The 13,500-nt window shown below is 35.4% G+C and overlaps 1 protein-coding gene across 7 annotated transcripts in view; it reads right to left on the bottom strand.

The window, feature by feature from the left end:
* LOC149212101 (MADS-box protein SOC1-like) overlaps positions 1-13,500 on the bottom strand; it is a 287,556-nt gene that overhangs the window by 96,300 nt on the left and 177,756 nt on the right. For 5 of the 7 annotated variants that reach the window (XM_089391713.1, XM_089391717.1, XM_089391718.1 and 2 more), the window contains exons 3-5: positions 1,719-1,780; positions 1,512-1,611; positions 1,380-1,421 (exon numbers count right to left, since the gene is read on the bottom strand). In XM_089391713.1, coding sequence (XP_089247839.1) covers positions 1,380-1,421; positions 1,512-1,611; positions 1,719-1,780 — 204 coding nt within the window. The remainder of the gene's footprint in view (positions 1-1,379; positions 1,422-1,511; positions 1,612-1,718; positions 1,781-13,500) is intronic. The other 2 variants (XM_089391714.1, XM_089391719.1) reach the window with 1 other exon arrangement.

The raw sequence follows: 13,500 nt of genomic DNA, 5'->3' as shown, positions 1-13,500 counted from the left end.
CGTACTATTTGTCTACATTTAAGTTTGTTATTGACCATGAAAATCCCTCTGACAAACTATTTGGCCTACTCTGATAAACTGTTTAAACTCCCGGGAACAGGTGAGCAGAAACGCGGGACGGACGAAAGCTTTTGACATGGACCGTGAGATGGACACACAGCATATCTCAAAAATGAAGGACCGTGCAAGAACTCAGATAAAAACTTGGACTGCCTAAGATAAGGGGTACCTCCTCACGCTGTGTCCATAACCTGGGTCACGCCAGAGAATGGCAATTTATGTTTTCTCCGATCTCTGCATTATATTGGACTACTGAAAAGTTTATGGCCATATTCTTGGAGGAAGGAAATCGAGGTGCGGGCCAGAGTAGTAAGAGGAAAACCCAGATGATCAGGGAAAATCTGAACTGAGTCTATCGCTCTTAGTAACTAGGCATGCCCGTGTTGATTTTTGTGATCTCTCTTATGCTTACTCTCGTCTATTATACGATCTTACATTACAAAAACTATCGGTACGTTTATAGCTTACTGCAAGCTCCATTAGTTAACCATGAACACTCTGGAGAACAATATTGCTATATGGAGCGTCGCTACGCTTCCAACCTTGCCATATTAAAAAAACAGATGGTTTTAGTATTATGCGTCACATCTAAACTATGCACGCTGGTCTACTATGTTTCACTCTATTATGGTATTTTACGTTCCAAAAAAAACTCGATAGGTTTATATCCTATTGCAAATTTTAATAGTTTTAATAAAAAACACTTTGGATATCTATCAAGGCCTAAAACAACTAAGACTTCACTCAATCTAACATCATGAATCTTTCAGAAAGAAGAAAATTACTTCTTTATATATTACAATCTTAACAACACCTCTACATAATCTGGTTTCCTTCTCAACCCAATATGACGGTACAAATACATGGGTTATTAAACGAAACATAACTTCCACAACATGCATATACAAGATTTCAAACCTCGCCAATTTACCAATTTGAACAAGATAATAAATTTGAAAGGAAAAATCATAAATTTGAAAGGAAAAATCATAAAAGTGAGGAAAAAGATAAATACGTATTCATCACTAACAAATAGTTTAAAAATTTATATTTTTCTTTACCATAAATTCAAACTTATTAAATAATATTATTTACAACACATCTAAATTCAAACGTAGATATTTTCACCTACCATAAATTCAATCTTTCTAACCGCTAAAAAAATATAAATTCAATCATATATTTTTATCACATAAATTCAATCTCATTGACTACAATCACCTACAAATAATGTAAATTCAATTCATTATACATATTTATATTCCACATTAACAAGCATCTAATCGTACATTCTCAAATGAATCTCTGCAAGGGAGTACCTTTCTTTGAAGTTGCTCTATTTGAGTCACCAATATTTCGTTCTGACATGTCAGAGAGGAAACTACAATTAGGAAAATATTATTTACATTAACCCTGGATAAATATTAAAAGTGATATCACGTTATAACTACCTTTCGCGCTCGTATATTTCTCAAGCCTCGTTCAACCTGGCTCTCCAACTGATTCAAATCCTTCAATGCACATGATGCCAGTTCCTCGCCCAACATCTTTCTACAACAAGTGCAAGAAAAAAAAAATACTCTAAAGTCGAATACAAGATATATTGATAACATAAAATATTAATTCTATTGCATGGATCCACATTGAAAGTTCGTTACCTTTGCGTGCATTCAAGAATCTCAATCCTTTCTTCCATATTCGCAATTTCTCGTTTTAAATCCTATACATATATAATAATGATATCTTAGTAAAAGAGTATTTAAAGGTAAACTCCCTATCATAATAATGATATCTTAGTAAAAGAGTATTTAAAGGTAAACTCGCTATCATTCATCATACGTAAATTGAATTGAAATATTTTTCTGGCTCCGGAAAACAATAATATCAATATCATTTTTACAGCATTTTACAACCTCACAGGATTCGAACTTGGGTGGGGGGTGTGAAATCCATCCGCCTCAGCCATTACATCATGCACGTCATGTGCCAATAATGTCAATATCATATTTATATAAAATTTGAAATTAATATTCTAATATTTTAATTTTCTTTATATATATATTAAAATAATAATATAATATATTATCAGTTTATCTTTATTTTAATTTTTATCTATTAAGTGTTAAAATGGATTAAATCTGTTTTCACTCTAAAAATAAATAGATTATTAAATAAACTATATTCATAATTGATTTATTTCCAAGACATTAAACTACATAACATGAAATCTCTACCACCAGGAACACCTCCAATATAACATATAACTATAATTAAAATATTTTAAACTAATAATATAAAATATAACATAATTAAATTAAAAATATAAAAAGTTCAGAGCTTTGACTACCATTGCAGGGTTTTTTCAAAAAGGAAGTTGATTCCAAGCAATGAGAGCAGACCGGTCCAGTCTGGACTTTCATATGTTGTGCAAGCAAGAAGCACACTGGCTGTGTCAACGTCAACGAACCCAGGTGGAAATCATCAGTTATCTCTAAGGTGATGCATTTTCTATCCCTAAGGAGGAATCTCACTTGATTCAAATCGTTAATGGAGGGGTCCATGCAATTTTCATGAGAGGATTGTGCAAAATTATATGTAGTTCACTAATATTACGATCATGCACAAGGTTTATTACACTATGTAATTTGGATATTTTTATCTGTTTGAGTGGGGATACCTCATATAAAACTATGGTTCAATGTTTTATAAAGACGGAGGCAAGTAGCCTCTCAGGTGTTTTAATTGTAGTGGAGCAGGACATTGTACGTCTAAGCGTCTAGAGAAGAAGAAACAAGAGTCACACCAACTAATTGCTCAAAGAAGTAAATCAAATAGCCAAATGCAAAGGTCATTTTCCCTTCAAGGACAATTTTTTTAAAAACAGTAATAATCCTTTGCTCCTCTCTTAAATAATGTTGAATGTTACAGGTGTGGCGATTATGAGCACATAGTAGCTCCTCCTTTTCAAAGGAATGCAAATAGAAACACAAATCGTGATGAGGACCAAAGAGGGAAATTTCACAACAGCAAACCATCACAGACTTGAGTCGTATGAGAAACTTAGCAGATCAGACTAATACTCCTATGGTGGAGCTCACTAATAATATTAATTGTGTTCGAGTCAGTCCTCCAATACAATACACGCAAAATGCAAGCACAGACAATGAGAAAGAAGCGAAACATGTGATATATTGGTTAGCTTTGTTTGGTGATAAGAATATCAATTCGATGCGCGAGAAATTCACTTAGAAAAGAAAAAAGACAACCTCGTGGAGTTGCCCCAATAAGGACTCAACATACTTGAGTGTGGAAGAAAAAAGGAAATAATCTAGTCGAGAAAAAGAGAAATAATCTACTCAAGGGGAGTAGATCTCTTGCTTCTCTTCATTGAGAAGAAAAGAAGATGGCTTCAATGGATGCGAGAAATATCATATGCATGCCGCAAAAGAAGCAAAAGAAATATCCAAATAATTCATCTGAATGATTAAGGAAAGACGGTCACTTTTCATTTTTAAATAGTTGTTGATGTACTACTAATCTTTGATCATATGATAATTTGTTGTTGTTAAGAATAACTGTGGGTAGAGGTTGGTGGTGTTGTTGGTCCATATAAATGTTGCCTGATTGATCAAAGTTTATGTTGCAGATATGATGAGTTGTAGGATTGTCATTCTACTTCTAAATTATTTCATTAAAAATTGGAAACATATTTGAGAAGGGATCAGACATTGGTGAAAAGAACTAATAGTGCAACAAATTTCCAGACTCTTAATACCACACAGAGAGCATGACAAAAGTGGGAGAATACTCAATTAACAACTGGTATCAATGTCCCAAGAGTTAGTTCAATCGGTCAAATCAGTGCCTCGCCAATCGGGAGGTCACAGGGTCAATTCCCGAAAGCTCTTGGGGTCAGGTCAGTAAATAGGCCAAGGGGTGTGATTCCCTTCGGGTGGGGTCCACCCTAGTGTTGAACCGTGGACATAGTGGCTACGCAGTGACCACGGGTATCCGTGAACTACATGTGACCAAAAAAAACATACAACCAAAACAAAAACAAAACAAAGAACAAAAAACAACAACAACAACTGGTATCAATGGTATCAATTAACAATTAACACTTATTGGTTGAATAGCGTAGCCTTTTTCCATCGATGTCAAAGGGGGGAAGTAAACAAAGGAGGAGAGAAATAAGAAAACCATTGCCTAAATTAATACAAGAAGAAACGAATTAGCCATTAATGGGGAGAAGGAAGATATCAATCACAAGGAGAGAAAAAGACAACATTATGTTGGCTAGATGTAGCATGAGGAGTGGCCATCGATGTGAAGTAATGTTTAATGTTTCCACCAATGACAAAAGAGCACATTGTTATAATATGTTCTAATTGATGTCAAACATGTTGATGTCAAAGGAGTTATATGATGTTAATAATACTTTCATGGAGATTGTTATTAGTTTGACAAGCATGTCAAAGGTGTGGTAGAGCTCAAATATCTCCAAGAAGATAGGTGAACTAGTGTGTTTGAAGCAGAAGAGACTTTGGAGCCAGTTTCGGTTCAGAAGATCAACTCAATTTCACTTAGAAATTGCTCATGGGGATAGTTCTCGGAAAGAGCATTCCAATGATATATTGAAATCTGAAATGGACTTCCTGGATCAAAAGATAAGGCTGATCAAGGTTATAAAGTTGAAAGTCCAATTTTGATACTCTAGCCATGGGCCCTACCACTGAGTCACCATGCATAAGCAGCGAGCACAACCACATGGGCGCATAGGTGGACCAAGCTCAGGATGTATAGCATGGGTCCTACCCAGGACACATAATCCCAACGCAAATAGCCCCAAATGTTTCTAAGGAAGGTGAAACCATTATAGACTGGGAGGACATCGGCGTCGGAGCAAGCAATGGGAAAACGTGGCTGACAGATGCAACATTGATTGGTGCATGTCAATCGACCAAGGGGACCCCACTGACAAGTCACCCTGGCGAACTCACCCCTGTGGGATTCCAAGGGACTGCATCTTTATTACCTAGAAGAGAACCCTAAGGTCACATCAATGTTTTTGTATGTTGCAACAAAAACTTCCCATCCCTGCCTATAAAGTTTAACAGAAAATTAATGAAAACAATGGCCTCGATCCCGGTTCTGCCATACCAATGACATGGAGTCTTGATAGCATGGACCAACCATAATAGGACACGTGGCATGATTTGATTGCACAACTGACATGACATATAGCCACATTGGTTGATGATATTAACATGACATGGACAATAGGGATGTGACACATGGCATGCATATTTGATATTTTCAGGTGGTCATGTGGGTTGAAAATAGGTGACACATGGCACCAATTAGTGAGCGACATGTCACAATGTGGTGTACAAAACAGCCGACATGTTAGCATTAGAGACACATCACCTCGGCCAGTCAACCCCAGTGCGATCTGATGGCGTAGAAAGTTTTATCCTCGAGCTGACGGGACACTATGACATGGTGGCATACAAGCTAGCAGGGACAAGTCATACTGGCAGTTTTCTGATTAGTTTGTGGGCACACATGGCAGTCCCCATAGGACATATAATCCTAAAGGAATGACCCCGACAATTTTCATTGCAGCTCTAAGTTTCATTTCTAGGAAAGTGAGTGACATGTCGCAATGTGGTGTACAAAATGGCAGACATGTTAGCATTAGAGGCACATCACCTCGGCCAGTCAACCCTAGTGGGATCTGATGGCATAGAAAGTTTTATCCTCGAGCTGATGGGACACTATGACACGGTGGCATACAAGCTAGCAAGGACAAGTCATACTGGCAGTTTTCTGATTGGTTTGTGGGCACAAGTGGCAATCCCCATAGGACACATAATCCTGAAGGAATGACCCCGACGATTTTCATTGCAACTCTAAGTTTTATTTCTAGGGAAACAAGATTTGGGGTTAGACGCCTACTCCAAGACACATATCTGTATGAAGGCCTAGTGACTAAGGGCATAGAAGGTTTGTCCACATGATTAAGCCCCTGAGGCTTAGAATAAAGGTGTGTTCAAGCTTGGTCATATGCATAGTGTTACTGTGACCAATGGCGAGGGCCTAACATGATTGAGTCGACAACATTTTGGTGTATTGTGCCATATTTGGTGTTTTGGCACCAAAACTAGTGGTGGGCTAAAATTGGTGAACACGACATGAGTGACTTGGCAGTTGTTTGGGGACATGGACATATTTGGTGGTATATTTGGTAGTTTTGACCAAATCTAGTAGTACACTAGATTTGGAACTACAACTAAAGTCATTGTTAGATCCCACAAAATTCCAGAATGATTAAAATTAGTAGAATAACTCAAAGATTGACATCAAGACAATGGAAAAAAAATTGAAGACCATTGGTACACATCAATAGAACATACTATAAGTAGAAAGATATGAAATAATCAAGATCAAACCTCAGTTAAGTGTAAGTTATAAACTCAATATAACTAAAGTTAAAAACTAAAATGATCAACGAAATCTCTTTATAATCATAATTGTATCAGTGAAGAAGGTGATCATTAGAGATGCATTAGGGGGTGAATGCATCATATTTTAGGTGAATCTAAAAGGGCATTCGATAGTGAATCAAAGGTCACTGGTAAAGGCATAAAGGTGTTTTAATGGTGATATTGGTGATTTGAAATAGTTGAGGTATGTAAGCAACAAGGCATTTTAAGGGAGCAAGAAAAGAGCTTATCAATCCAAGGAAGGCATTCATGTATAGCAATAGGAGAAATTACGTTTTGTAGCAAGAAAGTCTTATTGATCTGAGTTTGAAAATAGTATGAAAGACGAATCCATATGGATAGCAAGTTGTAGCTTGCATTTAAGGGGTTGTATCTCCTTCCAGTAGTGGTTGGTAAACAATCAGGGGTTGGAGCTCCTTTCAATGGTCATTGATAAAGTAGTGAGCAATATCTTACTTTTGGAGTATGCCTGAGAACGTTGTAAAATAAAGTGGAAGATCACCTTTGTAAAAGTAATTTAAGAGAAGACTAAGGTATTTAAGTGTTGTATCAACATAAAGATTTTGGAAAACTGTATAAAAAAAAATTCACTTAAGTCACTGGTGACAAGTGACCCTAACAGCAGAAAATAGTTGCTTATATGCTTCAAATCTACAACAAAACGTGATAAAACCCTGCAAAAAAATATTTAATGCAAGTCTAAAACATATAGCAGCAGTAAAGGAACGTGCAATAACCTAACAAAAGGACTATAATTGAATAATATTTTATTAAAAAACCCCTGGTGAGAAATATTTACAACATTGGTTTGTAGATCCCCCTCTGTGGGATGGATCCTTTTGATGTTCTTTTGCTTCAGCGATCTATTTCTCTCTCTCAATATGCAGAAAACCCAAAAGCAAGATGGAACTCAAGTGGGAGCTTAAACATCATAAGATGATAATTGTCACTATAATAATGATCGTAGTGAAAAATGAATGAAAAACCCTCTTATTTATAACAAACTATTGAGCTAAATTAGGAATTCAAAAATAATAAAATATTATTGACCAAATCAAAATCTAACCATTAGGAATACTTTATTATATCTTTTGGAGAGTAAACATATATTCATAATGGTCAAATATCTTTATTTAGAAAACGGTTGAAGTAATTAACACATAAAATGATTTAATAATCACTTTGTAAAGATTAATAAAGGTGTGAATTTCAAATAATTATTAAATAATGGTTTAAAAATTGTTCGAAGAATAAGAATAAGGAATAATAAATAAATAATTATTTAATAATTATTTCTAGACAAAATTAAATAAAAAATGATTTATTTAATTATTCTCATGGGGTTTTTTAATTTTAAGCGGAAATAATTTAATAAAATTGGTTTACTAAATTATTTCCTATGGTGAAAGCGATTTTACAATGGTAAAATTAATCCCACATGATGTATTTCAATCCAGCTAGTCAGAAATGACTAAGTGATCATTTTTTAGGTGATAACAGATTACCCCCTAACGTACGAACATCACAAGAAAATTGAATGACTGAAATACATTGTAGGTTACACTTCAACGAGACACCGAAGGGGGGTCAGAGAGAGAGAGAGAGATAGTGGAAGCAATGTAAGAAAGGGCAGAGAAATGGAGGGGGTGGGACCTACTAAATTAATATAAGTTTGAAGATAATTAAATGAAAACAAGATAATACCAGAGAGACAAAAACTTTGGCAGAAAAGACTTTGAACCCTGAATGTATATTCACAAAGAATAATCATACAATATATATACATCAAGTTATGTCTCGAGATAGTTTTTCTATCTTGGACATGCGATCTCTTGGTTGAGTGAATATTTCAACCACACACTAATCTAGGAGGCTAACTAGTTTGAGAGAATCTCTCAACCAACTAGACCTCAACAAACTCCCAAGTATTAGGAATAGAATCATTCTAGATTGATGAGCACACCAAAGACAAGTAGGAATTATAATTTCCAATTTTCATAATTTTATTATTTTTTGAATACTTGGACTTACTGATTGTTTATGTGAGTGAGGTTAACATCCCCCCCCCCCCAATCATAAGTCCAGAGTAAGAACATCCCCCCCGCCCCCCCAAATCATAAGTCCAGAGTAAGAACCTAGTACCATCTCCAAGTCTTCATGCTGAAAATATTGAGCTGAGCTTGAATGAAAAACAATCTGAAAAATCGCTAAAACTGGATCTCGAAAACTCCAATATGAAGAGAGCAAACCAAGAGAAGTGAATCAACTGCAAGTCTAACACATCCCTGAAAAATCTTAACTTAATATAATTCCAAGCTACAATGCAAAAGGATCTATCTATCCTTTGCTAGGTCCAATGATCACCTAAGTGAACAAAAATACCCACATTTGCTATCAATTGGCATCCCAATCACTTGTCCACCGACAAATTTTGATTCCCACTAAGAAATTGTGTTTTTGTCGAAACTTTCAGTCCAACAACCATCATTATCAATTCAATTTCAATTTCATCAACAATAATTCCCCTCTTTGTTAACTGAAAGGAGAGACCATAACCATCTTCATTTGTTCATCTATATCTTCATCCACCTAGTTAGAAATGGCTAGGTGATCAGTTTTTAGGTGATACATGTTGCATATATGGTTCTTGTCTTGATGCTTAGATTTTGTTAAAGAGATTGTTGGTATTTTAGCATTTACTTTTTGAAAAAAAAATTAAAATTTTCACAACACTGATTCATACCCCCCCCCCCCCCCGTATTGTCTTGGTTTTTGACAATGCTAGCTCATCACATTATGGAGCTTCTAGAGATAGTCATTGAAAGGATTTGACTAACATGAAAGATTTAGTCAAGTGGTTAACTAACGAAGAAATTCACATTTCAATCAAATGAATGGTTGATGGCTTGGTCAGGTAATTGACCAACAAATGGTCAGTGTACTCATGGACTAGTGGACTAGTAGACCTAGTGGTCAAGGAATTGACTAGATAGTCAGGTTGAGTCAGTAATTAACAAGCAAGAAAACAACATAGATTTCATGAAAGTGAGTGCAACTGCTAACAATTTTTTGTGGAAAAAATATTTTATAATTCAACGAATTTGGTTATCTTTGGACAGACTAAATAAAGGACCCTATGGGTTGAATATTAAGCATCAAATGTATCAAATTAATTGTTATTCAATCATGCATTATGATGTTATGGTCACAATGTGTTGTGCTTAAGTGCTATAATGGTGTATTTAGACACCACCCCTCATCTTGCAGCACAACTACTCTTTTGTTTATTTCTTTGTATTATATTTTTGTTCTTTGTTCTCATGTTCCCTCAATTCCCAACATTTGACACCTCATAATATGTTATTCATGTAGTCCTAAACTATTGCAAACATTTATACTCATATCCTTACAAAAACTTGTCTAACATATAACTCCAATACAACACTTATGATAATGATTTTTAGGCACTCCAAGCTCTAAAACAATAGAGTCATTATCTGGTAGGAACTGAAAGTAAGTTGCATACAGATCATCATCCTTTGATTTTTCTTAACACTTCAACTAAGCTGAAAGAGTAACCCCGCATGAAATGGACCTCCTATATTCAACAACTCAGCTAGCAATTAAGTACAAGATGGGAAACACCTACAAAAAACTACCAATATGCTTATTTGTCTTGTTCTATGCATATTCACCATCCTCAATGTCAACTGTCTCATCCCTATGAATGGTTGAAAGAGTAATACACTCGTATTTTGGCCCTATTTTCCAAGATTTGTAATCTCCAACAAAAGTAAACCAAAAACCAATTTTTGATCTCTGCATTCAAGATAGTTGGTTATATATATTGAATCAATTGTGTGCTCCTACTACCAAACATAGACTCATCCTCATAAACCAAGTCCATGCTTCCATGTATGGGGGTCACATTTGTATCAATAAAACCTTACATCATTTGCAATTTCATTTTCTTTGGGATAATTTAAACAAACAAATGATTACATTCCTTCATATTTGCATCCTTAGCAATATCTCAAAACCAACTTACATAATACCACCTTCATTATCATATGTCACTTTCACACGACAACATTCTTTATTCGCAACATCAAAGAAATCAACACTCAAGAAGCTACAAATCTATTCCTAACTCGTGTATATCCACAATTCGGCCTCCCCCTCACTTGCTTCATTTATGAGCACTTCCAAATCCTTACTCATTTTTTAAAACCGTTTGGCATTTTTTGGGTTGTAAACTACAATTTTTGACCTCTCATCCCTAAGTTGGTCAAATACACATTGATTCATTCCCTCTACATATTCTAACATAAGCATAAGCAATGGCATTATTATTTTCACACTGTACAACATAGAAATAATACATTTATTCACAATTCTATGATCCATTTTGTTTTCAAGTGTGCTATGGTTTTCAGCCTATTATGCCATATGAGATATCATCGATGCTCAACACTACACTTTCTTCTCATCAACAAAAGGAACAATTCCATCCTTATTTTCAAGGCACCTCAACATGTATCCATAACCAGGTCAAACATGCTCCTGAGCAAGAGCATGCCATTCATGAAGTCAAATAGGATATGCATTTATTTGTAATAAAGTTCATAGTCGGCTATCAAGTTTGGAATTATTTCCAAATAAAAATTTCCAAGTACAATAACGTCATAAGCTCCAACCTCTCCAATATGGTTTATATATAATTATTTTGAGGGTTTACCAAAACATATTTAAGGTATAGCTTCCAAAATAGATAGGAATCCATTAAATAATTAACGTGAATAAGCATAGGTTGTATGAACCATCACAACTAGAAAGAGATATCCCCTTATCTTATGCCATTCACAATATCCAAAATTTTGAGTGTTAATTGTCTAAACATAAAATGCTACACATGTGCACATGTTTGTTAGGTTTTGGCACAAGTCTCTCTTATTTGGTGTACAGTGTGGCTTCCCTCCAACTCAAGCCAAGTGGTTTCTTTCAAACGATTTTCACACTAAGTCTCCTCCTTTGTGTGAGAATGTTAATACACTTTCAACTAAAGCCTACATGAATTGGTGTTTTAGAGGGCTCATATTGAAACAATAAATGACTAATTTAGCACACAATGCAGATACTTTATCTTTATGGGGACGTTATGCCCTTTATGGATTGATTCTACATTTTTGGTTTTGAGTAGTCGATTTGTTAGAAATTAGTTGATTGTCCAAAATCAAATAGACTCCATCATGTCTAGTCGATTAGCTCAATTTCGATTGACAACTAAATTGTTTAGTATTTAATAGCCTTTGGGTTATTATTTTGGCAAATATTATTTAACACTAGTTTTCTTCTTCACTCAAAGGATCACAACAATTACAATTCAAACGATTGAATCCCCTAATGAACATAATTTTTCTTTTGTAGATTCCACTATCTTTTGCAAATCTAGGTGCCTTGAGGACTACTACTTGGAATATCTACTAATAGTGGTATTGTATTGGGTGAAAGTCAATTCATAGCACTTCATAATGCTTCAGCCTTTATACAACACTATTGGATTATTTTCCAATGCAAATGAATCCACCCCTTGTTGTGAAGGCTTGCTACTCTGTCAATTAATTAGCTTTGCATTCATGTCAAGCAACAAGGACAAACCTACCTTAAATTTCACCTATGATATTACTCCACAACAATTTCTCTAATTACATCACGATGTAGCACAAATAGTACTGCAAGCTCTTTTACAAATCAAGAGGACCTCATCAACAAATTCCACTTCATTTTGACTTTATCAAAAGAAAACATCGCCAATGTACCAAGGTGACCTAGGTGGAGAATGCATGGATTCATGGATCCATAACTTCTTTATGTGTTTTTCATCAATATCTAAGGCTTGAATACTCGACTAGGAACTTATGTGTGATAGACTTAATTTTTGGAAGAATCCCTAACTCCAAGTCCTATGTCAAGTTAAACACAATTCTATAAAGCATTATCACATAGATTTTATCTACTAGGATATCACCAAAGTTTTTAGGCTCATTAGCTTAATCAACAATTTTCATGTTAGTATTATTACATACCAAAGGTGGGTACCCCTAGGAGAATTTTTCTCTTGATCATCCTCTTCTAGCTGACAGCCAATAGCCCCTGACAACCACCTTGTAGCAGATGTGATCTGTCATTTTATGTTTTCCACCTGCATCATACATATGTTTCTTCACCCATTTGTTAAGAGAACATTTTAGAAGGTGGGAAATATGATCCAAAACGTATGTTATTCATGATGCAATCAGGTTCTTATTCTTGTTTTTCATTCATGCATTTGGCATGGATGATTGGGTGACTTGGAAGAAGGAAGGGCTTTTACCATGGTTTTATTCCCTCACCTTAAATGGAGGGTTAATTTTCAATCCTAGTCCAGTGGAAGCTCCCCTAATTTCCCATGGCTTCAGGAAGGGAACTACTTGGGAAACCCCAATTGAGATAGCATGGTCCCATTTTCCCATTCCATACTTGCACTTCTCTCCAGACATTATGATCCCTATACTCCATCTCCCTTCTTTGGGTCCACTGAGTTCTAACATATCCCCGTCCCCTTGTTCACACATCTGAGTCGGGCTTCGGAACTTTTCCCTAGAAGGTTGGTGCATCTAAAACAAAACTAAAAGAAGCATATCATTTTCACCGTAAAAAATCGAAGGAAAAGGAAAATTATAAAATGCAAAATATGGTAGATACATTAAAATTAACATGTTGACAAGATTCAACCATGATCTTTACCCCTTATCATTATGGCCATCACCTGGTTCCTAGGGCCAATGTTTCCTCATCACATCATAAAAGGAACCCTTGCATGTCCCAACCCCTAGTGGGTGATGACTTGCCCTGCATTTAAGGGGGTAACCACTACTACACATCATTCACAACA

This window comes from Pinus tabuliformis, chromosome 1_1, assembly GCF_031772625.1.
Source record: "Pinus tabuliformis cultivar Carrire ecotype Pingquan chromosome 1_1, CPIR1, whole genome shotgun sequence".
In the NCBI taxonomy this organism is placed as follows: Eukaryota; Viridiplantae; Streptophyta; class Pinopsida; order Pinales; family Pinaceae; genus Pinus; species Pinus tabuliformis.
The sequence above is the reverse complement of the archived record's forward strand: the minus strand, read 5'-3'. Positions and strand labels throughout refer to the sequence as shown.